The sequence below is a fragment of the Aotus nancymaae genome, unplaced genomic scaffold (assembly GCF_030222135.1).
Source record: "Aotus nancymaae isolate 86718 unplaced genomic scaffold, 86718_ANA_hifiasm-v0.15.2.pri h1tg000033l, whole genome shotgun sequence".
NCBI lineage: Eukaryota > Metazoa > Chordata > Mammalia > Primates > Aotidae > Aotus > Aotus nancymaae.
Window position 1 is genome coordinate 41329387 of NW_026988447.1, and position 25917 is coordinate 41355303.

At 38.1% G+C, this 25917-nt stretch overlaps 1 protein-coding gene across 2 annotated transcripts in view; it reads right to left on the reverse strand.

Moving 5' to 3' along the window:
• FAT4 (FAT atypical cadherin 4) overlaps nucleotides 1–25607 on the reverse strand; it is a 178510-nt gene extending 152903 nt beyond the window's left edge. For both annotated transcript variants that reach the window (XM_064383905.1, XM_012473052.3), the window contains exons 1-2: nucleotides 24573–25607; nucleotides 18965–24151 (exon numbers count right to left, since the gene is read on the reverse strand). In XM_064383905.1, the coding sequence (XP_064239975.1) occupies nucleotides 18965–24139 (5175 nt within the window). In that variant the 5' untranslated portion in view covers nucleotides 24140–24151; nucleotides 24573–25607. The remainder of the gene's footprint in view (nucleotides 1–18964; nucleotides 24152–24572) is intronic.
• Nucleotides 25608–25917: the final 310 nt, after the last annotated feature.

A 25917-nucleotide genomic window follows, 5' to 3' on the forward strand; every position in this document is an offset into this window, starting at 1 on the left:
TACTACTACTTCAGAGAACTAGTGAAACTGGAAAACTTTAGAGAAGAGCTTCTAAAGTTGCAAATGTGTAATTAAATTCTTATATAGCATCTAACCTGTTAAAAAGAGTTGTTTCTTACAATGTGTTCTTTGGGACATTTACATCCGAATCATTTAAGAGATTTGTTAAAATGGTATGTTCCAAGGACTTTCATGAAATCTTCTGAAAAGTAATCTGCATTTTACATAAGTATCCACGTAAGAAATTCTCGTGTACATTGTTTTGAGAATTAATCAAACTGAAATATATCAACATATAAAATATTTTCTGAATTTAAAATTTTGCTTAAATTGAATATCTACAAAATAGAAACAATGAAAGCCCTTGAAAATATGTTGAAGATTCATTTTCTGAAATGCATGTATTTTCTACGTCAGTGATTTTAAAGAATATTTTCTACATTTGTTTGCTTAACATCCTGCTTCTATATTCAAACCATTTTTCTTCATTATTCATTTCCAAAAGGACTTAAAGTAAGGTTTTTTAAACTGTCTATGTTATATATACATACAAAATAATACGATTGTACAATTAACTATACAATTATATTATAGATGTACAATAAAATATTAATTATTTAAAAATTTTCCAAACCTACATCTTTATCAGAAACTACCAAACTATTAAATTATTATATATGACCAGGTCAGGATGTGCTACTGCTAAGAATGATTTTTGCTTAGGCTGAAATCTTGACTCTAGGTCTTCTTAATTGTATGATCCAAGGGGAGTTAATCTTCCCTGAGCCTCCATTTTCTCAACTGTGAAATGGTAATAACAACAATAAATATTTCATAGCATTATTTTGAGGTTTGAATTAAATGGCATCAATAGTCATTTGTTTTTAAAAAATGTTAGTTTTTGTTGTTTTCCAGGCAGTTGCTGTTAACGTTTGAGAATTATTAGTAATGATGCTATTATTGTTTAATAAGCATTACCATAGAAATAATGCTGGAGAGAGATGAATAATTATATTTCCTGACCAGGATATAAAAATATGTCATCAAATACAAATATTCACCAGGGCATCTTAGGGCATAGGAAGCTCTTAAGGACAGAGATGGTAACAGCACAGAATGGACCTGTATTCAAACAGGAAGGAAAGGGAAAGCACATTAGGACTGATAAGCAGCCTCCGACCAAGGTACACTAGAGTCCCTTGGATGAGGCCCAAGGTACACATGCTTTAAGTCAAATGCCATTTAATTACATAGGAATGTAATATTTCATAGTATTTTAAAAACAGAAAAAGAATAAAAGTGAGTATCATTTTCCTGATATTTTTTCTACAAATGTATTTAAAAAACTGATTTCATTTTTTAGTAAAGTATGCAGACAAAGCTTTATGAAATACAAAAACCAAAAGCTCAAGCAGGATAAATAATCTTGATTGTGTTGAGATTACAGAAACCAGTTACCGTAATCAGTTGGTGAAACTTTTTTTAACACAGCAATCTTTTTTTTTTTTAATTGTACTTTAGGTTCTGGGGTACATGTGCAGATCATGCAGGATTGTTGCATAGGTACACACTTGGCAATGTAGTTTGCTGCCTCCATTCCCCCCATCACCTATATCTGGTATTTCTCCCCATGTTATCCCTCCCCAACCTCCCGGGCCCCCCGCAACAGACCCCAGTGTGTGATGCTCCTCTCCCTGTGTCCGTGTGTTCTCACTGTTCAACACCCACCTATGAGTGAGAACATGCGGTGTTTTATTTTCTGTTCTTGTGTCAGTTTGCTGAGAATGATGGTTTCCAGATTCATCCCCGTCCCTACAATGGACACATACTCATTTCTTATGGCTGTATAGTATTCCATGGTGTATATGTGCCATATTTTCCTTGTCTAGTCTATCATCGACGGACATTTGGGCTGGTTCCAGGTCTTTGCTACTGTAACCAGTGCCACAATGTACATATGTGTACATTGTCTATAATGGAACGATTTATAATCCTTTGGGTATATACCTAGTAATGGGATTGCTATCACATCAATCTTTTAGATTTTCTGATAATAGCTTACATGATGTTTGTCTTCCAATTAGATTGTTACTTTCCTGAGGATATGGATAAAAGCTATAAATAAAAGCTATCCTGTTAAAGGTAACTGCTTACCTCTGAACCGTGCATATTTGAACTATGTGTATCTGACCTGAACTATGCATATTTGAATCCCCATTAAGAAACACTGTAATTGAATACTAAAATGATAGCTGAGGATGGGAAGGTAGTAAAAAGGCAAACAAATTATCCACAATAAAAAATAAGAACAAGGTCCCAGTTAATACTTATCCCTTCTAATTCTGAAATCCTTAGGTATTGTCTAAATAACAATATGCAGAACCAAGATTTTAGCAACATAAACATATACACCAAGGCAAATGGCAGAGAAAAAGGTTAATGTCCCTTCTGTTTCCATGTCCATCTTGCATTTCAGAACAAACCCAGAAATCCTAAGGAGGTTTAATTCTCTACTGAAACACCCCAAGAAAACCCTTCAAACTTGCCTTCATCTAAGAACAGGGATGAAAAGATGAGGTGTCATTTACATAGTTCTCAATGTTATATCCTGGCAATCTTGTCTGATCAATGACAAAATGAGCATCTATGCAAATGAAGAAAATGGGAGAGAAATTATTGGATACTTATTTTGGGTGAGCATCATGGGTGTATTTTTAAGTATTATTTCTCAAAGCTGCTCTGTGAAATAGATTTCACAAAAGAGACAACTGATATTGTGATACTCTTGTGGAAGACAGTTTCCCTACGTCATGATTAAACAAATAATGTGTGTTTAAATCAAAAGCCCTTACTCATCCCATGTATTACATAGACTCCCTAAAAGAGGTTTATTTTTCTTCCCAGATTCCCTAGATTTGAATTTAACAGTCTTTTTATGCTCACCTACTCTTGTAAGGAAAATTTAATATGTAATAACACTAATCCTTAAAGCAACCTCCATATAATCATATACTGATGTATGTATATAAGTGTTTTAACATATGAGGTAGTTGGAGTATCAGCTCCATCTTACCCTTTCTTCTATTATTAAATCTACATTAATTATTGACTTGTAGTAAAATATTCTATATTTTCCTCCTCTCAGAGCCATTATTAAAAGCAAAAGTTGATTCATTTATTTTTAAGTATTTAAAAATAGGAGACAAGTTTAGGTATATCGATAGAAATGTTCCTTTCAAAGTTAAACATCTTACTTATTTAGTTAATTATAAGTTCAACCCTTAAAAAATGAATTTTCTTTGTTTCCTAAGGATGCTTTTCCTTTTAATGTGACTAATTAATGGTTAATTTAATATGATTCATTGATGAACTTTGAAGTACAGTTATTACCTCCTTCAAAAAATATTGTTTGCTTATATTCTAGTTTAAAAATTCACTATAATCCAAACAATAAAGAAAGTTCTAGTTATAATATAGATTAGCATTCAAATACTTTTTATTTATATTTATAGCCTTAGCTTTTAATCTCCTTTCTATGAAATTAACAGGCTACAATTTATAACAATTAAAGAGCAGTAAAGTGTGCTGGAAAGAAATAAAGACTTGGAACCAAATGTACTTAAAGGGAGCTCTACCACAAAACAATATACTGAAAATTTCATGATCCTTGATACTCCATCTACCAAATGGAAATATCATTGCTTACCTTATAGAATTGTTGTGATAATTAAATGATATATTTGTAATGCATCTATTAATAGTATAGTACATGACATTTAAGTTGAAAATCAACAAAAATTAGTTCCCTCCTATCACTCTAGTTCTACCTAAAAATATTTGCTTTCATAGTTATAGTACAATTAAATTTGTTCTAACATGATTGCCTTAACGTCAGAATAAATACATCAAAAGAGTGGTACCTTGTTTCATTTCCTCTATTAAAATGCAAATAAGACTCCTTACTCAAAAAAGCACAACCAGCATGGAGGGTTTCAAAGTAATTTTTCTAGTTCCAGAAATAGAGATCACAAAATTACATTGCTTACCATGCTCAATTACATTGTTTAATGATCAGACATTGAATATTTAAATATTTGTCATTACTGTTTCAAATATGATATTAAAATGAAAGAAAGGCCTTTTAGAGCAAAACTATGTTCTGAAGTCTCACTTCTGGAATAGTCATCAATAATACACTTATGCTAATTTTTAAGAAAGGTTATATTTTCATTGGTTTCCCTAGGCAGATGGATTATATTTAGAATATAACTTCAGTATTTGACACTTATCAAAACATAATGTATAAATTGGAAAATGCTACTCTAGCTTTGCATTATATTAAAATTTAAAATTCTGTAATTAACTTAAAATAAATATATATAAAATCAATGTTTTAAAAATTACAACTGCTTCCCTTTGTTAGCTAATTACCCTTCTGTGCTTAGTTACGTCTTGCAGCTTACTAGTGACTCATTTAAAAATTACTTTTCTACCTAATACGGTATAATGAAGAAAATTACCATGAAGTTATTTTTTATGTACTTCCTTAATAATTTCCTTACAACCAAGAAACAGAATTTGTAAGATTGGTTTTGATTTCCAACTATGTGGTATCATTAAAAATGTCATCACAATTTTTGTATGAACAGTAGCTGTTTACATGACCAGGAGTTGTTTACATTTCTTTAATCATTGCCTTCTGGACCACACAAGGAGTAAATAGCTGAATGTAGCATCAACAAAAGAAAACCAAACAGTCTTTTAGGAAAATATGCAGTGCTGTGCGTACTGCACATTTTCCTCACAACACTTATTAAGGGATTGGAATTCTCTTTTATTAACAGATATAGGTACTGTGGTTCAGAGGAGTTTCGCTTCTGCCTGAAGGTCACACAGCATGGGAAGGTTAAGCCAGTATTTGAACAAAACTATTCTGACTTTCAAATATATATTTATTTTAGTATTTCACCATGAAAAACACAGATGTACTCAGTATTACAAATAATAAATAGAACTCCTCCAGAAAAAATGAAATACACATGAAATCCTTTAATGAAGATTTGAAAAATTGACTTTAGGAAACATTGAAGCTATACAAAATGTAAATTATAGTTTTATTTCTTCAAATGTTTACTCTATGTATTATAAATTATGTTATTAACTAATAGAATACATTTACTTAGGCCATTTTTTTCCCAAATAGTACTTGAGGTTTAAGATAGAGACAAGCTAATAAGTAAATGTATAGTGTGATATATTTAATTTTAGACACGTATAATAAACAGTACTCTGAGAAAATCACCTCCACTCCTATGCTAATATTGCTCCATCACAAAACCACCCCAATCTCCATCATTAGCCTCTACCACCACCATTTTTTTCCAAGAAAAATGGATTCTGTTAGTCTATTTTCTCTTGGTTGCTGAGCAACAAAAATTCTTCATGTAAATTTAAACACACAAACAAAGAGAAAACTGCTGAGAAGAAAATACAATAATAGACACCTCTATCAGCTGCAGCCATCTGTGTTCAGTTTGACCCATGTTTTTGGCAAGCTTCTATTGTCCCTCCCATCCAAAGTCATCTTGTCCTACGGAGAAACTTCTACTCCCACTTTCTTCATTTTTTTCAGCAACAAAGGGTCGAGTATTCTAAATCTGCCAGGCTCTGGACTTACAACACTAAAACTTCATTACTTGTAACTAATTACAACCTCAGTGGATACATAAGTTCCCTATTTTCTTATGCAAAGTAATAAAATATTAAGCTGGCATTGCAACACAGGCTGTTCTGTTTCACATTGCTATACTACACATGAATTCATATTTTAACCTTTTTAGTGGAAAATTTAAAGTACTGTCTTAAAAAAAGAGACTATGGGTCAACTTTGGTGCAATTAAAGGATTGTCATACAGCTACTAGTGAAGAAAATTCTACAATCATGTAAAATAATCAAGTAACATTTAATAACTCTGAATTATGGTTCAAATTTGCCATTAGATAGTTAGACATAATCACAATTGGTATTAGTATTAGAGTAATACATGAAATATATGTCTTGTTTTAAGCAAATCTTCTGAAACTGTCAAACATCTGAAAATAGTTATAAATTTGAAATTAACATGACAATGGAACTGAATACATTTTATTCTTTATTAATTTGAAGACAGAAGATGCCTAAAAGGTTAAATGCTATTAGCACCTGATAGGAAGCAATTTCTCAGAACTGTGCAAAGGATTTAGAAGCAATGTCATGTAAGAGAAAGGTTATAGCTGTTGGTAGTTCCAGGAACATTGTAAATGAGGATTAGGGACAGCAATATGGATGAGATAGGGAGAGGTGCATGGGGAGAGGTGAGGAGGCAGGTGGGAAAGAGCAAGAATTGGGGTCCAAAGTCTTCATCCTAAAGCTGTATTTGCATAGCAAAATATACCCGTTTTACTTTAAATTCCATGTTTTTGGAGGATGTCTTTGGGAGGATGCTGATGGAGATGTGATCATGAGGAAGCTGTAGCTTCCTTTTCTTACTCCGTGTTTAAGGACTGGAGTCAACACTGAGTATAGGTTTGAAAGTAAGAAATTCTAATCTGTGACGCCTCTGCCAACTGAGAGTGTTATATGAGTGGACCACATAACCCTATTGTTTCAGTTTATCATTTGAAAACGAAATGTCAAATCACTGTTCCAGAATTAAAAACCTGAGACCCCCATTCCCATCCTAGAGCTCTGACTTTTATTGGTACTCACCTTTCTAGCCTTAAGATATTAGTAACTCCACCAGAGGAAAAGTTAGAGCATATGTAATAGTTATTCTTTTATATTTTTAATATTTGAAAATATATGACATTTAAAATAGCATCAATGTTTGCAATAGCAAATTCTGTTATCTCACAGGATAATTGTTTCTGTGCCTTGAAAAACAGAAACAACCTAAGACACAGATTACTAGAAATTTGTGCTAAGTATTTTATCCACTGCAGCACAGCTTAAAATAAAGGGTCCTCAAGGATTAAGCTACAGTTTTACTGAAAACGTCTCTAGTTAGTTTTTCCCTGTGATGTGCTACAGCTATGTGAATGTGAAAAACCCCAATAGGGATATTCTTGCTGTGATTATAAAATATTAATCCACTTCATGAAATAAAGCTAAACGAAAGTGATTTACCAATGGGGAATCTCTTTTGGTCCATAAATAAATAATTTGCCAGAACTGCACTTTTGCAATTTGCCACAAACCCACCCTAAGAGACGTCACATTAAAATGATGCTGAAAAACTGCCACTGAACTAGTGAAGATTCCATTAAGAAAATCATCACTTTCAAATAGGTCTATTTTTGAGCAAATTCTATTAAGTTCCCTGGGTTCAGAAAATCTGTATTTCCTTTGTTTATTCTCTGTATGTTTAGTATTAGAACACCATGACTTATATGACTGATCTTGTTTCTCTGCTTTACTTGGCCTTTAGAAAGCTAAACATAAACTCAATGAGTTACCTAAATTACATATATTTGTATGCTAATCTTACATATTTCAGGATTTTTTTAGTAACACTTATTTTTACTACCTAGAGATTCATTTAACTATTGTATCTCTTTGTTGTATATGTACTTTTGTGAACTGCTTCAAATCTATTGCAGAATGAAGTCAATGTATAAATAAAAATAAGGAGTAAGTGTTTTGACTAAAGAACAAAGAATTCTGTACTATAAAACACTACACCAAGCCGAAGAAAGCCCATCTTCTTTGTGTATTTGCTTATATTGAAAATTTTATGAAGTAAGAAAGCACTTTTCTTTCCAGGAAAGTGTTTTAATCATTAATTAGGAAACCTTCACTTAAAAAGTTACCAGAATTTATGTTTTGTAAAAAAGCAATTTTGAAAGAAAGATCGTTTTCCCTTTGTTGAACTAGACAAGCCAAGTTGATCTGAATTAAGAAAACTGCATTAAGTCATCAGCAAAAAACGATTTCTAAATAGGTTCACAAATAAACACACACAATTCTGTGATAGTCAGTATTTTACTACCTTCACTAAAAATTGAGAGATGAATATCCCTCATCTAAATCAGAGATAAGGCTTCAAAATGAGACAAACACTGAATATTCAAATATCCTAATTTGCTTGTTTCCTAAGCAACTAAGCCTTTCAGAAAAGTTTCAGAATTCACAAATAACTTCACTTAAGGGGTTATAACTATTACTAAATTATGTCAACGACAATAAAATAGTAGATGGGAAAATACTATTAACACCAGACTGGGCAGTATGGCTTAATGTCAGGTACGTTGTCCAAAGTCATATAAACCTGAGTGCTAATCTAGATTTGTGACCACACAGAAGTCATGAAATTCTTTGTGTCTTTTCCTTAAAATGAACATAAAAACGCTTGACTTCCTTACAGACTTGTTGAGGACATTGAGAAAGAAAGAAAAAAAATGGTATGCTAAAATACTTTAGAAACAGAAAGGTATTTTCTGAAATATTAATAGTCCTTTGCAGATCTATATTTTGGGGAAAGAAACGGAAGAGCACTAATAAACTTTATTGAGTGCCATTGTTTTTCTCACAAGGAGCTATGAAGTAGGCACTATCATTATCATTTTACAAATGAGGAAAGTAAGATTCTGAGAGTAGCTGTGACAATATCTGAATCAAGCTTCTCTCAAATCAAGAGCATGCGTTCTGTCAACTAAACTTAAGGCAAGAGGGATTGTTCAGCAGTATTTTCTTTGCTGCATGTTAAAATCAAGTTTACCAATACTTGTGATGTGAAATGTTGAACAAGGATGGTAAATTAGAAAAAAGGAATGACAGTAATTAAAGTTATCAACATTAAAAGTAATAATGTTTTTAAAGCTTCTATGTATTCACCTTTTTGCTGATGAGCAACATGGTTTACAATAACTTAAGATCTGATCTCTAAAGCAAAATTAGTTAAGTTTGAAGGAAATGAGAAGACATGAGGTGGTGTAGCATACATTGTGATATATATTTTCTAAAATGTTCTACTTTACTGAAACATCTATAAAATAAGTATTAGTAGTCCCACCATTCTTCACAAACACCATAAAGGTTTCTGAAGATTGGGTTATGGGCTCTTAGCCAATCAAATTATGTAGCCACTGTCTTTATATCAAGGAAAATCAGTCTTTTCCAATCAGTTAACTTCACTAATTTCACAAGAGGTTCTACAGTCTTGGCTTAGGAGATGAAAAATGACTCCCTTACTTAGCCTGCATCACTGGTTGAGCTTCTGGAGCTTAAGCAGCATATTTGCAGCATTATCAACAATAATTCCTTAGTTTATCAATGATTTACTGAGCATCTGCCTTGAGCCAGGCACACTGAAGGTGCTGTCCATATAGCAGAAACAGATGAAAACCTTTCCCCTCATGGAACATATTTCCTAAAGGGAAGACACACCGTAAACAGAATAAAGAAGTAACATATGTGTTATGTCAGGTGATGATAAGAAATAAGGAGAAACAAAGAAAGGAAAGAGCACAAGAAAGATTGGAGGGAAGAAGGACTTTGCAAGGTGATTCTGAGAAATGATGTGGGGAAAGTATAGAAGGGAGCATTCCAGGCCAGAGCCAGTGCAAAGACCATAAGGAGGGGTGCCTGAGGCTGGGGCCTGCACTTCTGATGATTGCTGAGCAAGTTCAGGTAAGGGGAGTCAGGAGAAATGAGGCCCAAACAGTAACTGGTAAGAGCAGTAAAGTAGGGCCTTGAGAGTCACTGAGAATTTGACTTTTAACTATAAGTAAAATGGGAAGCTTTGGGGAAAATGAAATGATCTAAAACATCACTCACACTCTGGCTGCTAGACTAAACTGAAGGGGCTAAGAACAGAAGCAGAGATGCCAGTTCATTCATTCATTCATTCAATCAGTCATTCCACAGAAACTTATTTCGTGTCTACCATGTTTGTTCTAGTAATGTTCTTGAGATATGTTAGGTAACATAGCAGATAAATATATCTGCCCTTGTAGAAATTCATTCTAGTGGGAAGAAGACAAATCAAACAATAATCAACATTATTAAAAAAAATCAATAAATTATATCCCTCACTCCCACCCTTATACATATATAGTGCTCATATTTTATATAAAGAAATGAGATTGGTTGAGCTACTCAGTGAAATAGATGAAAAAGAGAAAAAAAATCAAGAACTAATTCCAGGGGCATTCCAACATTTAACATCTGGGGAGATAAGTAGAAATTGGTGAAGGAGGCTACTAAGTCTTACGGAAGTGGAAGATAAAAAAAGGCCACAAGGCAATGGAGGGCAGGCAGCATAAAGGGATGGTTACAATAATAATTCATTAAAGGAAAATTAAGCCTAATTTGCAATATGAGATAGCAACAAATACTTGAAGTATGGGAGGTTGTTGTTCAGATTGTCTGGAGGAAATAATGTTCTATGCAAAGGGAAGAGCCAAGGCAAGCTGATATGCGCCTAGAAAGTTCTGAGAATAGAAAGAAGCCAGTATAGGTAAAGCCAAGTAAGAGAACAGTAGGAACACTGTCAGAGATCAATAAGATGTCTTCAGTAATCCCAGGGGATAATGATGGTGTCTTAGACCAAGTTAATAACAGTGGGCATGATGAGAAATGATCATAGCAAAATGAAATATTTTGAAGAGAGAACCGACAAGATCAACTGACAGGTTGTATGTAGGGGGAGAAAGAAAGTTAGGAGTCGAAGATAACTCTAAGATTTTTGACCTCAACAGTCAGAAGCTTGGAATTGCCATCAACTGAAAAGAAGATGGCTGAAGATAGAATATGTATATATTGGGGAGAATATCTGCAGCTCAGATTTAGAAATGTCAATTTAAAATATCAATTAGGAAGCTAATCAATGAATAAGTGATTGGTTATATGAATATAGGATTCAGAAAAGACATATGGGCTAGAGTCAGAATTTTGGAGTCACCAGTGTATATATGTCATTTAATGTTATAAGATTGAGATCCTCAAGGGAATGAGTATGGAGTGAAAAGAGAAGAATTTCAAGAACTGATTGTAGGGATGTTCCAGCACCTAGAGTTTGAGGACATGGCGAGATGTTTGTGAAGGAAGCTGAGAAGTGATCGGTCCAAGAAATAAAAAAAGGTGAAAGTCACAGAATATGATGACTTGGAAGCAAACTGAATAAAGCATTTAACAGAAGTAAAATCCACTAGATCAAATATTTTTTAGATTAGGTACAATGAGCATTGAGAAAGGCCACTGGATCTAGCAATGTGCCCATCATTATGGCCTCAGTAAGAGCAATTTCACTGGAGTGGCAGGGGCCAAGCCTGATGGAAGTAGATTTAAGAGATCATGAGGAGAAAAGAATACAAGTACGTGCAACTCTTTCAAAAAATTTTGCTGAAAAGGAAAGAAAATAAACAAGTAATTGAAAAAATGGAAATACCTTCCTGCCTTGGGTTTTAGATGAAGAACTAACAGATTATAGGTCAATTAAGATTACAAAGATTAATAGGGACCTAAACAAAGATTGGTAGGGACCTAAAGTAATCCGACTACTGGTTCATCACCAAAGTTTCATTTTATATTTTTTCAATAATTAACACAAAAAATATAGAAATATGAAAAGAACTTTTTACATGGTAAAATTATGTCTACAAAAGTATAGCAACAATCATTCTTATAACAAGTAGCATTAGTTAGTGCTGTGTTGGAACTAAATGCACAGATGTTAGAGGCAGACTGCTGGGTTTAAATCCTGCTTCCTATAAACCAACTTCGTAAGCAACCTCCATGAGCCTCAGTATTCCCATTTTTCAAATGATGATATATTGTATCTACCTCTAGAACCATTGCAAAAGCAAGGCAGCACCTGGCAAGACTGTTTACCAGTGTCTAACAATAATATAAGCACTTTATATAAATTAGAATCTATGAATGATAAAAAGCCTTAGAAAAATGTCAGATAATCTGTAACAATCATCAAAAATGCCATTTGCTCTCACCTGCCAGTAGCAAAGCATGTTTCTAAACGTCTTTCAATATTGCTTAAAACCTGAAAATTCTTTGGTTTTTACTCACTGTTTCTTAAAAATTCATACATATCTGGAAGCCAAAGAAGACTGTGGTCCTATAATCAATTCTTAATTACCATTTATAAATTATCTGCCAATTAGATTGTTTCCTCTTCATGACTTTATTGTCCAATTTTGTCTCAGGATATTAACAGCAAGGAAAAGCCAACAGTCTTTGTACAATGGAGGCATACATGTTAATATATAATTACATGTGTGTATTTTATACAGAACATTTGTTTAATATTTTCACCTGTCTGCATTTCCTATACTCTCCTTCTCAGTCAACATACTATTAAAATGGCTACTCTTGTCACAGACTTCATAAAGCTTGAAATCATTAGAAAATATTTACCATATTCTATATTGGACACTTTATATTCATCTTGGCCCATATTACTTGCCAGTTTTTCTTTTCCTATTTCCACTCATGAGTGCCTAATTCAGAATACTGACTTTTTGGGTATTATAAAGAGCTGGGCCTAGATTTATTAATTCTTGAAACACAGAACCCAACTCAGGGCCTAGGCAGTTTGCTACAGTCACTAACGCAACAGTCCCTCACAACTAATGAGGTTCTTTGGCAGTTTTTCATTTGAATGATGACAAAGTGCAAGCTTCAGACAATGCAATGAAAAATGGATTCCACAAAATTCTAAGTCAATAACAATTTTTCAGAGCTATTCTTAGAGTAGATTCTTCAAAATTGAATAAAACAGAAAAGAATTAAAATCATAGGGTTTTAATAAACATAAATGTAATAATAAATAGTAAATTGATTAGAAGATGAGTTATGTCTATGGAAATCTAGCAGTAGAAGTAAATCAAACATCCTGAAGACATATAAAATATGCAGCATGAACATAATAAGCTGTCAAAAATCCTGTTTGTGATACACATTTGTACCTGTCTTAAAAATTTATAAAGCCCTTTAATTCACAGCATGTTGTTCAATACATTTAAAAACATACCAATAGGGAAGAAACAAAATCAGAAAATTTATCCCAGGCTGTTTTTTAAAGAAACACTCTTGACATCAAACATATAGGAAGGAGTAAAATGTTTTCCTCTTTAAAATAATCTTCACACTCCATCTACTCCAACCCCATCATTATTCCAAAGAAGATGAAGATTTATCATCTGAAAATACAAAAATAGATTCTTCACCTTCTTAAACTGCACTGACTGCTTCCCAAGTGAACAGTGCTGTAGGTTAGGAGAGGCCCCTCATCTACCTGTGCTCTCCATTTGTCTTCAGCTCCCTTTTCTCATATTCTCACCTTCTTCCCTGCTCTAGAAACCCTTGGAAGTCTTCCAAATTCAATTTAGGCTCCTTGCTACTACCACTAACTGACCCATAGGAATGTAACTGATCTGCCCAGGGCCTTAACTGAGGTAGGCAAAAATTGTTTCCCTTTATTTCACACAATATGTAACAATACTGCTTAATTTGTTTTTGTTTTTTTTTTCCCTGAAGATAGAGTCTAATTCTGTCGCCCAGCCTGGAGTGCAATGGCATGATCTCAGCTCACTGCAGCCTCCACCTAGAGGGTTCAAATGATTCTCATGTCCTGTCTCCCAAGTACCTGGGACTACAGGCATGCACCACCACGCCCAGCTAATTTTTGTATTTTTAGTAGAGATGGAGTTTCATTATGTTGGCCAGGCTGGTCTTGAACTCCTGGCCTCAAGGAATCATCTGCCTTAACCTCTCATTTAAGGTGTGAGCCACTGCACCTGGCCTTAAATGCTTTTTAAACAACAAATGAGAGAGTGAAATCAAAGTTATTAAAAGGCATACATATATGCTCACAGCTATAGGACAAAGAGCTTTTCTTTTAAACAAAACCACAGATTGACCTGGTTTGATAGAAGAGTAGGTATGAGGATGCATTCTGAAGTTATTCAAGTCGGGATATGGATTTATTTATATATATATGAACTCAAGCAACTTATTTAACTTATCTGAGACTCAGTTTCCATAGCTATGAAATGCAAATGATATTAGTACTGCACAGGTTAAATAAAGTCCCTAAAAATGTACATATGACTATGCACTTATCACTATGACCAAACATACCGATATTCAATAAATTTTATAATAGTAATAGTTATTATTATTATATATACAGCTCTCTTGCCTGTATTCTGCTTGTGAGGGTTAATACATAAGATATACAGACATTTAATCTAAGGTGCACTAACTCTGATTCTAAACCCTGTAGAAGAAAGTCATTTCTAACATTTGTATCCAGAACTGACCTCACAAATGACTCCATCATTTCTCTTGGAAATCTTCATAGTTTCTTATGAAAATAAATTAATTTATTATCAGATTACTAAAATTAATTTGCAATCAATAATGAATCATAGTCCATTTGCCTAATATTCCAAACATACTTTTAATATATTATTTCAAGTGGCTCTTTTTTTGTTGCTTGTTTACTGAATTGCCAAAATCTCAGGACCCAAACCAATGGTTCTCTCACTGTGGAGCATGCATGGACCTCCATGCAAACCAGAGACTCATTTAAGGAGCCCTGGGAAATCAAAACTGTTTTCATGATAATGCAAACCATCCTCAGCTTTTGCACACTGTGTTGGCATTTATGCTAGAGGTGAAAATGCAATGGTGGGTAAAACTGCAGGTACTTTAGCACCAATCAAAGCAGTAGATCCAAAATATTTTAGCAGTAATTGTGTTCTTCACTGCCAGGTACTCACAATAAAACAAACAAACAAATAATATTTCATTTAAAAAAGTAAAGAAATTTTCTTGAGAAAACAGGAAAATTATTAATTTTGTTAAATGTGGACTCAACTTTGATGTCTTTTCAATGTCCTCTGTGACACAGAGCAATATGTACACAAAGACCCTTTTCTCTGTACCTATGAATTATGGTTGTCTCAAAGAAAACATGTGTGTAACTGAGTTGTAACCTGAACCAGCCACTTGATTTGTGGAATACCATTTTTACTTGAAAGAACAACTGTTTTTTTTTAAGTATTTGAGTACGCAAAATCTTATCATGAACAAACAAAGCCTGACACTTCAAGGAAAACAACAATATATGTTACTAACAGTAAAACTTGAGCTTTCAAGTAAAAATTCAAATTTGGAAAATTTCTAAGCATCACCAACAGGTTGAGAGTCAAATATTAAAGGACTTTTCTGACAAATTCCCTATCGGCTACACCAATAATTTCTAAATGATCAATGCCTGATATTTCTAAATCAAGAATAGGTAAAAGATTCATTAAGAATGAAAGATCAATGTATTTTTATGTAACAGAATTTGAAAGTTTGCTAACAGGGCTTCATATTCCACACTGCAAGTAAGTCTTAAGAAACTGCCACTGTGGACTTCTTGTGTAGTATACAAACAATTTCTGTATTATCCAACTCAAAATACCTGTGTAAGGATGGATTCTTTTTGTATATTTTAGACAAAAAAAAACACAATATATTGCAATGTATTACCCAACAAGATTTGAGAATTCAGCTGTATTCTACTAAGCTAGACATTAAAGAGATTTGTGAAAATATAAAATAATGCCACTCTTTAATTTTTTAATTTGAAAAAATGTTTTTAAATAAAATAAAAATGTTTTATGTTTAAAATATAATGTAGTTTTAAAATGAATTAACAAATATTTTAAACTTCCTCAGTTTTACTGTTAAAAATGGTAAGTATCAATAGATAAGACACACTTATACAAAGTCTCCAGGCATATCCTTGACAATTCTTAAGAGCATAAATGGGTCCTGGGAGTAGCAAGTTTGAGAACTGTGGCCTGGTAACTACCTGTACACATAACATTGCTTCCTTTCATTTAAACAGTATGCTCCATATCAGAACACCTACCTAAATTCTTCTTTCCTTGTGAGTTTCCTGACAGTTATCAACTCATTTGTAAAGCAGAGATAATTATTATGCTCTGGCCTGAGTTCAATTAATGAGCAGCATCAGATTTATTAACTCCCTTCATTTTCTCAGCTTTTCTCTGGTGATTTATTCCTAAGGAACAAAGACATATATTCTGTTCTTAGGTCTTCTACCATCTCATTCAGCAAACATGTATGGAGCATCTACTATACATCAGGTAATATACTAGGCTCTGCAATAACAAAGACCAATAAAACAAAGCCCCTGACCATGATGAGGTCCAATCAAGTTCCTAAGTTGCATGTTCCTATGTAATACATATTAAAAGATAAATGCTTACTGAAGTACATATATATATTTCTTGGTGAACCTAGAGAAATGGCACAAACTTTACATGACCTATTCTAACATAATCAAGACTATCTAAGCTCTTCTGAGGACATAAAAAGACAAAGTAAAAAAGGTAATTAATCTTGTGTCTATAACCCAAACACAGTCTTTCAATGACATCACAACTAATGCCAAATCTCTGGATATAACAAGTAGGGTAAGTAAAAGTGTATAACTGGACAAATCTTTGGAATGACCAATATTAGAGTCACAGTCCTTAGCCTCTCACCCCAAATGTCAGAGTTAGGAAAAGAATGCAGATGAAATTGTTTCTCTTTTACCCACTGACTCTCTTCTTGCCCATGGAATGTGATCAGCCACGACTCTGCCAGAAACCTGAGTAAGCAACCCAGACTCTTATCAGCATACATGAATAAGTTTTTAAAATGCATTGGACAAAGTCCAATTAAAGAAACAATTTAAAAATCACCTTTGATAACAAAAGGAAATGTATAACTCCTTTTTGCAGAATCACAGTAAATCAATTGTTTGAGCAGAAAAAAAGATACTTTATTGTATATATTTGAAAAATCCAACCAATAATAATATGAAATTCTAGCTTGCAACCACTGCATTCAATATTCTTTGGAGAAACACATTTGCTTTTCATTTTCAAAGTGGTTAGATCTTGAGAACTCAAATTTGGTTTACAGTTTCAGCACTTAAGTTCGCAGAAGATATGCTGACTTTTTTTAATTAAAAAAAATCATCATATTGAATTATCCCCAGATTTTTAAATGAATAGAATATAGTAAGTATAAATAGCAACTTTTCATATTGGTGTTACTTGACTTATAAGAAGTAATAAACATATCCCCTAATAATAACAAATTACTTATAAATAGTATTTTTAATCTTACCTATTGCAGAGGCCGCACTATTTAATACTTTTATACTAAGCCAATCTTTGCATATCTAATGGGTAAATAAAAAAACACAATAAATCTAATGATAAAACTGAACATTTATTCTCATTCTCCATAGCAGTCTAATAAAATATACCACACTGAACCAAACAACAATATCTAATAACATAATCTGTTTTACAGTTTAAAAAATTCATCTAAAGGGTGGAATGACTTCATTGCCTGCCTTGAATCAATATTTTGGTTTTAAAACTAATCAAATATTTTCATCTAAGAATTAATTCCAGAAAAGAAAGAGAGAAACAGGATTGTGGGTTTAGAAGATGGATGACTTCAAATCAAAAAACAATTACATATAAATCATGGCCTGGGCAAAACCAAATAGCTCAACATAAAATCCCTATATTAAAATATTTTTAAAAAATAATTAGCTAAAAGAGGATATTTAGCTTAGAAATCCTTTCAGTGCTATGTATGTAAGATAAAACTGAATTCCCCTTAGAATTATATCTCTACAAAGAATTATATCTCTAATTAATATGGTCATGAATACTCTGCCCCATCCATAGATAGATATAACCAACTATTATGAAAAAAATCACAGAGAATACAAAAATATATAATAATAATAAATTAGCATTTAATATAAAGAAAAACACCCACCTCGTCCCCACACCCCCAAAAAAATGAAGCAAGAAAACAAGCACATGAGCCTCAATTTCACTAGTGTGTTGTGTCTGGGTCACTGCCAAGTATCACAAACCACATTTGATGTTTGTGTTTTTGGCTGAGTGACACTAGAATGTCTTTGAGGAGCCTGGGAAGGGAAAGAATGAACTTAGAAACAGCAAATCAGAGTTTTCTGGAGTACAGCTATATCATTTCTAGTTGATTATCAAAATAACATTGAAAGTAGTTCAGTTTAAGAGCAAATCAATGATACAAGGAGGTAGCAGCCTAAAATACAATCCAGGGAAGGGTGAGCTTGGAATTCTTTTGGCTTATGCTATGAAACCCTAATTTCTTACCCACCAACATACAGAACAACATGTCTCTATCCCATAGCATTGAACTCAGTATTGTCAAGAAACAGCCCCTAGTCTCTGATCATTCACAGCATATCACATGCTCTTAATTTAAGAGGGAAAATGAAGGATTATCCTAAGTCAGAAGACAGTGTCTAAAATGCTAGGGCAGACAAAATCAGGAATCTTCCAAACCTTGGCTCAGCATATTAAAATTAGTCACTGTCTATAAAGAAACTGCTAAAACTGCTGAGGATGTGAAAGTTAATACTGTCCTGGTGTACACTGTCAGCCCGTCTTCCATGTCACCCTTGCTGAAGAGCTATGGTACAATGCTAATTTCTACCAAAGCTCTTCATTTTGGAATAGGTCTTCTTAATTCTGAAAGTGCCCATCTTCTAGTAGACTTCCTTACTGAGTGGTATTTAGATGACCTCAGCAATTTAGCTTAGATAAATGAATTTTTTCCACTCTGGAATGGCTAAAGATTTCTCCTTAGCCTTATACATTTGATTGCTATGTGGTAAAGTGAAAAGAAAGTTAATTGTTTAGTTGCAACCAAGATTAAAACTAAATTTTATGTAATTCTCTGTTAGTCTTTGTGACAGAACAGTTTTAGGTGTTTCTGTTCATAAATTCAACAATAAACAATGAAGGCAAACAGTTATAGAGAGTAACTATAAAGAGGATGACCTTTCTAAAAAGCACATCAACAAATAATAAATGACTACAAAATCATTACCTCTGCTCTCTGTGTTCTGGGAAAAGCAGTTGATTTTTCTATGGCATAAACATCCACCAGGTAAAGACATGCTCCTTGCTCCCGGTCCAGAATGGCTGCAGTCTGAATTATACCAGTATGTCGTCCAATAGTAAAGAGGCGTCCAACAGTTTTTTCTTCACAACGAACTGAAACGATATAATATTCCACTGGGGCCTCAGATCCTCTGGGGCTAGCTGCTTCTATTGATATCACATTCGTGCCAATAGGTTCTCCTTCCTTCAAAATAGTTATATATTTGGGTTGAGTAAAAACAGGTCCATCAAGGCCCTGAAGAATGATGGTCAGTTCAGTGGTTGATCTCCTCCTTTCAGGCCCAAGGTCTGTTGCCGAAACTATGAGATTGTAGATCAACTGTGAAGGCACCAGCGCTGAAGCCACTCTCAAGTCTCCACTATAACGATCAACAATGAAGGTGTCTGTGTCCCCATTGATGATCTCATACTCTACTTCTCCATTAGCACCTTCATCTGGGTCAGCAGCCATAATTGTTGTCAGAACAGAACCAATCACAGCTGAAGGGTCTGCAGCAAGGGCGTTTTGTGATATAAACATTGGGACATTGTCATTGAGGTCTGTAACCAAAATGGTCACATTCTTCAAGGCATATCGTCTAGTTTCTATTGGCACAGCTTGATCATTGGCTTTTACAGTTAACTCAAAGAGATTAGCAAATTCCCGATCTATTTCAGCATTAGTATATATGGTCCCTTTGACTTCATCTATGGTAAAGTGGTTGCCTCTTGGCATCTGTTGAATGATTGTGTAGGATAGTTGCCCATTAATGTCTGCATCAGGGTCATGTGCAGTCACTGAAATGACAGATGTACCAATGGGAATGTTCTCAACAATAGACTTGAAAATATCTCCAGGAGGAAAGCTAGGAGGATTGTCATTAAAGTCCCTCACGTGAATAACCACTGACATTGTAGATGAACGAGGAGGTCTTCCTTGGTCTTTTGCTGTTATATTTAATTTATACAAAGACTGTGTTTCAAAGTCCAATTTTTTGGCAAGAAAAATACTCCCAGTGTTTGGGCTAATGCTAAAAGTTCCATGGTTGTTAGTCCCAGTAATACTGTAATGTAAATCAGCATTGTCACCTGAATCGGAATCAGTTGCAGTAACAGAGGACACGAGTTCACCAATTCTCATGTTTTCCAAAACATCAACAAAGAGTATTGTCTTAGGGAAAGAAGGGGTATTGTCATTTTCATCTAAAATATCAATATTTAAAGTACACGTTGAATTGAGGGAGATTGTCCCTGAATCCACTGCTTCAATTATGAGGGAATAGGCAGGTGTTGCTTCATAGTCTAGTTTGCCAATTAGTGCTACCTGACCAGAGGTACTGTCGATAGCAAACTGTCTTTCTTCATTTCCTTTTATTATAGAATAGTGAATAAGTCCATTATTACCTTCATCAACATCTGAGGCAGATACTCTTAAAACTTGTGTCAGATTGGCTGCTGACTCTGATATTGTAGCTTGGTAAAAGTCTTTTAAAAATTTGGGAGCATTATCATTTATATCCTTCATGTAAACATGTACAGTGGCCTGATCCTTGAGAGGCTGAGGGAGCCCCTGATCTGTTGCTATGACTGTAAAGGTAAACACTGCAGTCCCTCTCCGCCTCATAAGAGACTCCCTGTCAAACTGATGAGTATTTGTAATTTCCCCACTGATAGCATGCAACTCAAAATCTGGCTGCACCATTTCAAAAGAATATCTTACTTCTCCATTTGGCCCAAAGTCTTTATCTACAGCACTTACTTTGCCCACAAATGACCCAGCCCTTTGCTCTTCTTCAAAGTAAAATGTGTAATTGGTACTGTTAAAAAGAGGTCTGTTATCATTTACATCTTCTAAAATTACAGTAACATTCACAGTAGCACTAAGGGGTTCCACAGCTCTGTCACAAGCAACAACCATTAAAACATATCTGTCTTGAAGTTCACGGTCCAGTTCACTTTTTATATACAATTGACCATCTGGGAATATGCCAAAAGCATCCCCTGTATTTCCTTCAGCAATGGTGTACGCAATTTCACCATTTGCTCCTGAATCCTTATCAGAAGCTTGTACTTTAAAGAATCGAGAATTCACAGGTTCTGACTCAGAAAGGGTGACCTCATAAGAAAGTTGGTCAAACACTGGTGAATTGTCATTTACATCATGGACATAAACTGTTAGGATGACACTAGAGGAGAGTTGTGGGACACCCATATCAGATGCCAAGATCTCTATTTGGTAGGAGCCAGCATGAACATCCAGGGGCCCAAGCAGACTAATAGTGCCATTCTTTTCATTGATAGCAAACAGGTTCTTGGGATTTTGCTTCAGACTATAGAGTACCATGCCATTGACACCTTCATCAGGATCCACAGCTTTGGCCTGGAAAATGCTATGACCTGCCTGCCAATTCTCCACCACATTTACACTCTCTATTGCCTGAAGGAAATGGGGAGAGTTGTCATTCAAATCCTTAACTGTTATGTTAACCATAGTGTCTCCAGTCACTGTGCCCCCACTGGCCACTACTTTCAGCTGATAAAAGGATTGCTCTTCTCTATCAATCACATTTGCTGTGGTAAGCTGCCCAGTGACCTGGTTAATAGCAAACATACCTTTCTGATCCCCAGTAGTAATGAGATAAGTGATGTTGGAATTGAGATCCATGGTGGATGCAGACACACTACCCACATGATATCCCAGAGCCACGTTCTCAAAAACCACAAAGCTGTAGGCAACCTGACTGAATACAGGTGGGTTGTCTTGAGTGTCCAGTACAGTGATGGTTACTATTGCCTGGTTGGGAGACTGTAAGTTGCCACCATCAGTAGCTACTATTTGCAACTGATAAGCTGTTTTTTCTTCTCTGTCTAGGGCCATTCTTGTAGAAATAACCCCACTCTGAGCATTGACCTGAAACCGAGACCTGTCCCCAGCAGATATACTATATTTAACAGTACCATTGGTACCCAAGTCTGGGTCAGTGGCAGACACAGTGGTGATGTAGCTACCTCCAGGCTCATTCTCCTTAATATGAGCAAAGTATTGGACCGGGTAGAACACAGGGCTGTTATCATTTATATCCAGAAGACTCACATTTATGCGAGCCATTGATGACTGGGGAGGGGAGCCCATATCTGTGGCCAGAACCAACAGGGAGTAGAAGGCTTGATCTTCTCTGTCCACGGAGGAGATAGTACTCAGCCTCCCAGACACTGGATCTAGACGGAAGGACCTCCGGTCAGTCTCTGCCTCTTGTAAGGAGAAGCGCACTGTTCCATTGTCACCCAGGTCCCCGTCAATTGCCCTGAGCACCAGCAGTTCTGTCCCTGTTGGGGCATTCTCAACCACAGACACATCATACCCTTCTGGCTGGCTAAATACTGGCTTTTCATCATTCACATCTAGGAGAGTTACTACAAGCTGGGCATAGGACACCTTGGGGTGAACTCCCTGGTCCCGGGCACTTATATTCAGTACAATCTGGGAAGCAAGTTCACGGTCCAGGCCCCCAGCAGCCCCAGTGGTCACCAGGCCGCTATGTTCACTGATATGGAACCATCCCAGTCCATTGCCAGAGACGATGCTGTAACGCAGATTAGCATTGAGACCAGAGTCGCCATCAGTGGCAGATACCCCACTCACATAGCTTCCTGGAGGCGCCTCCTCGCTCAGGTTCACTCTGTACACTTGCTGTGAAAAGACAGGAGGATGGTCATTGATGTCATTGACAAAAATCACGAGGCTTGCCACAGAAGAGCGCGCCTGAACTGCTGCGGCAGGGGGCGCCCCGTAGTTATCAGAGACGGAAACTGTGAGGTTGTAGGAAGGGATGCGCTCGCGGTCCAAGGCGCTGGCCACCTTTATTAGGCTCAGGTTCGGCACTTTGCTGCTTTGCACTTCGAAGTGGCGCTGCTCATTGCCCCCGAGAATTTGCACGGAGATATTTCCGTTGGCCGCGGGAGAATCTGCGTCTGTCACGGTGAGCAGAGCCACCACGGTGCCCACTTGAGCGTTCTCATCGACCGAGGCGTAGCGCGAGGTGGCCGGGAAGTAGCGGAACTTCACTACCGGGTCATTGTCATTCACGTCCAGCAGCTGAATCAGCGCCTCGGCGCGCCCAGTGAGGGAAGGCACGCCTCTGTCCATCGCCTGCACCGTAAGCGAGTACTGGCGCCGGGCTTCGAAGTCCAGGGGCTCCCGCACCGTGATAAGCCCCGTCTCGGGGTCCATTTGGAAGGGGGTCCCCTCGTCCTGCAGCCGATAGCGGATGTCCGCGTTGGTGCCCTCATCCGCGTCCGCCGCCGCCACCTGGAGGACGCTGGAGCCCACAACCGCGTCCTCAGGCACCCCCGCCTGGTAGTGAGAACTGCCAAAAACCGGGGGATTGTCATTAATGTCTTGCACAGTCACGTTTACCTGAAGGTAGCCCCGCCGCTTCGGCTCACCCTTGTCCTCCACCTCAACCAGGAGCTGGTACTGCGGCGTGACCTCGCGGTCCAGCCCGCCCTTGGACACCAGATGCAGGAACGCTCCCTCGCCGCTCGGGTTCAGGGTGATGTCCAGACGGAAGCGGCCCGCCTCGTTGCCGCGGATGATGCGGTAGGAGCGGTGGTCCACACCGTTTGAGCCGATGTCCGAGTCGGTGGCGGTGTCTAAGATGACTTGGCGCCCGCTGCTACTGTCTTCCTTAAAGGTGACCACGATAGAGGGGTCCGGGAAAACGGGGGCGTTGTCATTGAGGTCCCGCACCAGCACTCGCACTTCGGTGGGGTAGGTGGGCGCGCTGGAAAGGACCACCAGGTTGATCACGTCGCTGGGCAGGCTCTCGCGGTCGATGGTGGCGGTGGTGTACAGGGCTCCGGTGGTACTGTTTATGGCAAACAGGGCGTGGCTTTCGCTGAGCCTGTAGGTGAAGCCGGGGCGCGTCTGGATGGTGCCTACCAGAGTGCCTGGAGGTTGCTCTTCCAGCACTTGGAACACCTGGCGCTGCTCGGCCCCGTGGACCCAGGCCTGCCCCGGAAGCAATGACAGCAGCCAAAACACTCGAAGGAGCTGAGATACTGATAGAGCGTGCAACGGGAGCCACGGGCGGCCAGTAGCCCTGTCTGGTGCTAAGTCCATGGTCCTGGCTCCCTAAAACGATGTGATAAAGAGAAGGAAGGGGTGAAACAAACCAATTATATTTACAGGGATTGAGGAGCGCCAGCAAAGATTCAACCGACGGCTTGGTCTGAGACCTCTGCTATTTCAAAGACCCTCCAATCCAGCAAAAGCAAGTAGCATCAGCAAAAGACTCTAGGTAGCTAGTTGGACGCGGAGTGCAAGAGAGATGCTGTGGTGAAAAGCGGCAGGGCATTCCGCGGGACACTCCTGTGAACTGGGTTCCCAGAAAAGTTTCTCAAACCTCTTATATATTCCCCCTTTTACTTTGTTTTTGAATCCAGATAGTCTGAGCGTTTTCACCTGGATGGATGAGAGTTGGGAGAAGTTGCCTGTATTTAAGGTATATGAGGAATCATTGCAAAGAACTGTCTTCAGAAACTTTAGAACTTACCCGCCGCGAAGAACGTGAAGAGGGAGGAACAAACGTCCAAGCACAACTGCGCAGCGGTGTTGGGGAACCGGGAGAATCGAATTCCTTTCCCAAAAGCTGGAGGCGATGGAATTCCTGGAGTCCCCACTCCTCAAAATCTAGGCTGCAACGCCCCTCCAACAGGGCTCCGGCAGTGGCCGCTGAGGCCCAGGCGGCGGCGTCTGCGCCCGGGCAGTTCGGGAACTGCGTTCCAGGCGCTAGCGTTCGCGCCCTGGCTCCGGTACCCGGGAGCGCTCAGCTCTGCCCCTTCCCCTCTAGCAGCCGCCGCCGCCGCCGCCGCCCCTGTTGCGGCTTCAAGCCCGAAGTCCGGCACAAACAACAGCCAGGGCTCCTCGGCATTTTTCACCTCTGCCGGGGCGCCTGCCGACCCATTATTTGTACATCCAGATCGAGCGCAGTTCCCCCTTTCTTGTCGGCCTCGCAGGGGTTGGGCAGAAGCAGCATGCGGTCCCCGAGTCGCCCTCCCCTCACCATGCCAGGGGGGTCGTTCTCCGGCGGCCCCAGTCAGAAGCCCACTCGAGCGCGCCTCGCCCCTGCCCTCGCTATCTCTGCTTTTATTGTCCCGTGTCAGTTTCACTTTGTAATCCACAAGGCTTTTTGTTTGGGGCGGGGGTGGTTGGTGCCTCTCTCTCCTTCACCGTCGGCGGTGGAGGCGGCCAAGTCGGCGCTGGGCTGTGGTGGCGCCCTCCGCAGCTCCGGACGGCGCCTGTCAGCGCTCTACCTCTCGCGGGCCGGGACCGAAGGTTGGACCGCGGCGGAGCTAGGACTCCGCGAGCCCCTCTCCACCTCCCGCCCGGTCCCTCACACTCTCCCCGCCCCTTCCCCGCCGTACTTCCAGCACACACACACGCGCACACACGCGCGCGCGCACACACACACGCACACACACACACACAGCGCGTCGCCGAAACACAAACAGAGGGGGAGGGAAGACTGCGAGCTGGAGCAGCGCTCAGAAACTTTGCTCGCCACTCATTGATCCCCGCACTTTAGTTCCCCCGGACTCCCCCTGGCTCCCGGTCCTGTCACCTTCTGCCCCTCCCTCGCCGCAGCCCCATTGGGCGGGAGCTGAAGCAGCCCCGCCCGGCACTCCTGCCGCCAGCGCCCTCCGCCTAGCCTGGCCTCCGACTGGCTTCTCGGGATGCTAATCACCTCAGCCTCCCGGAGGGCTGTAGGCGGTCTGGTGTGGGAGCCCTGCGAGGCGGAGGCGCTGGGAAGGGGGGTGGGTTTTTTTTTTTTTTTTCCCCCTTTTCGGCCAAATCTTGGCCGGCGTCAGAGCAATAACAGCAAAAGGCTGCCGCAGAAT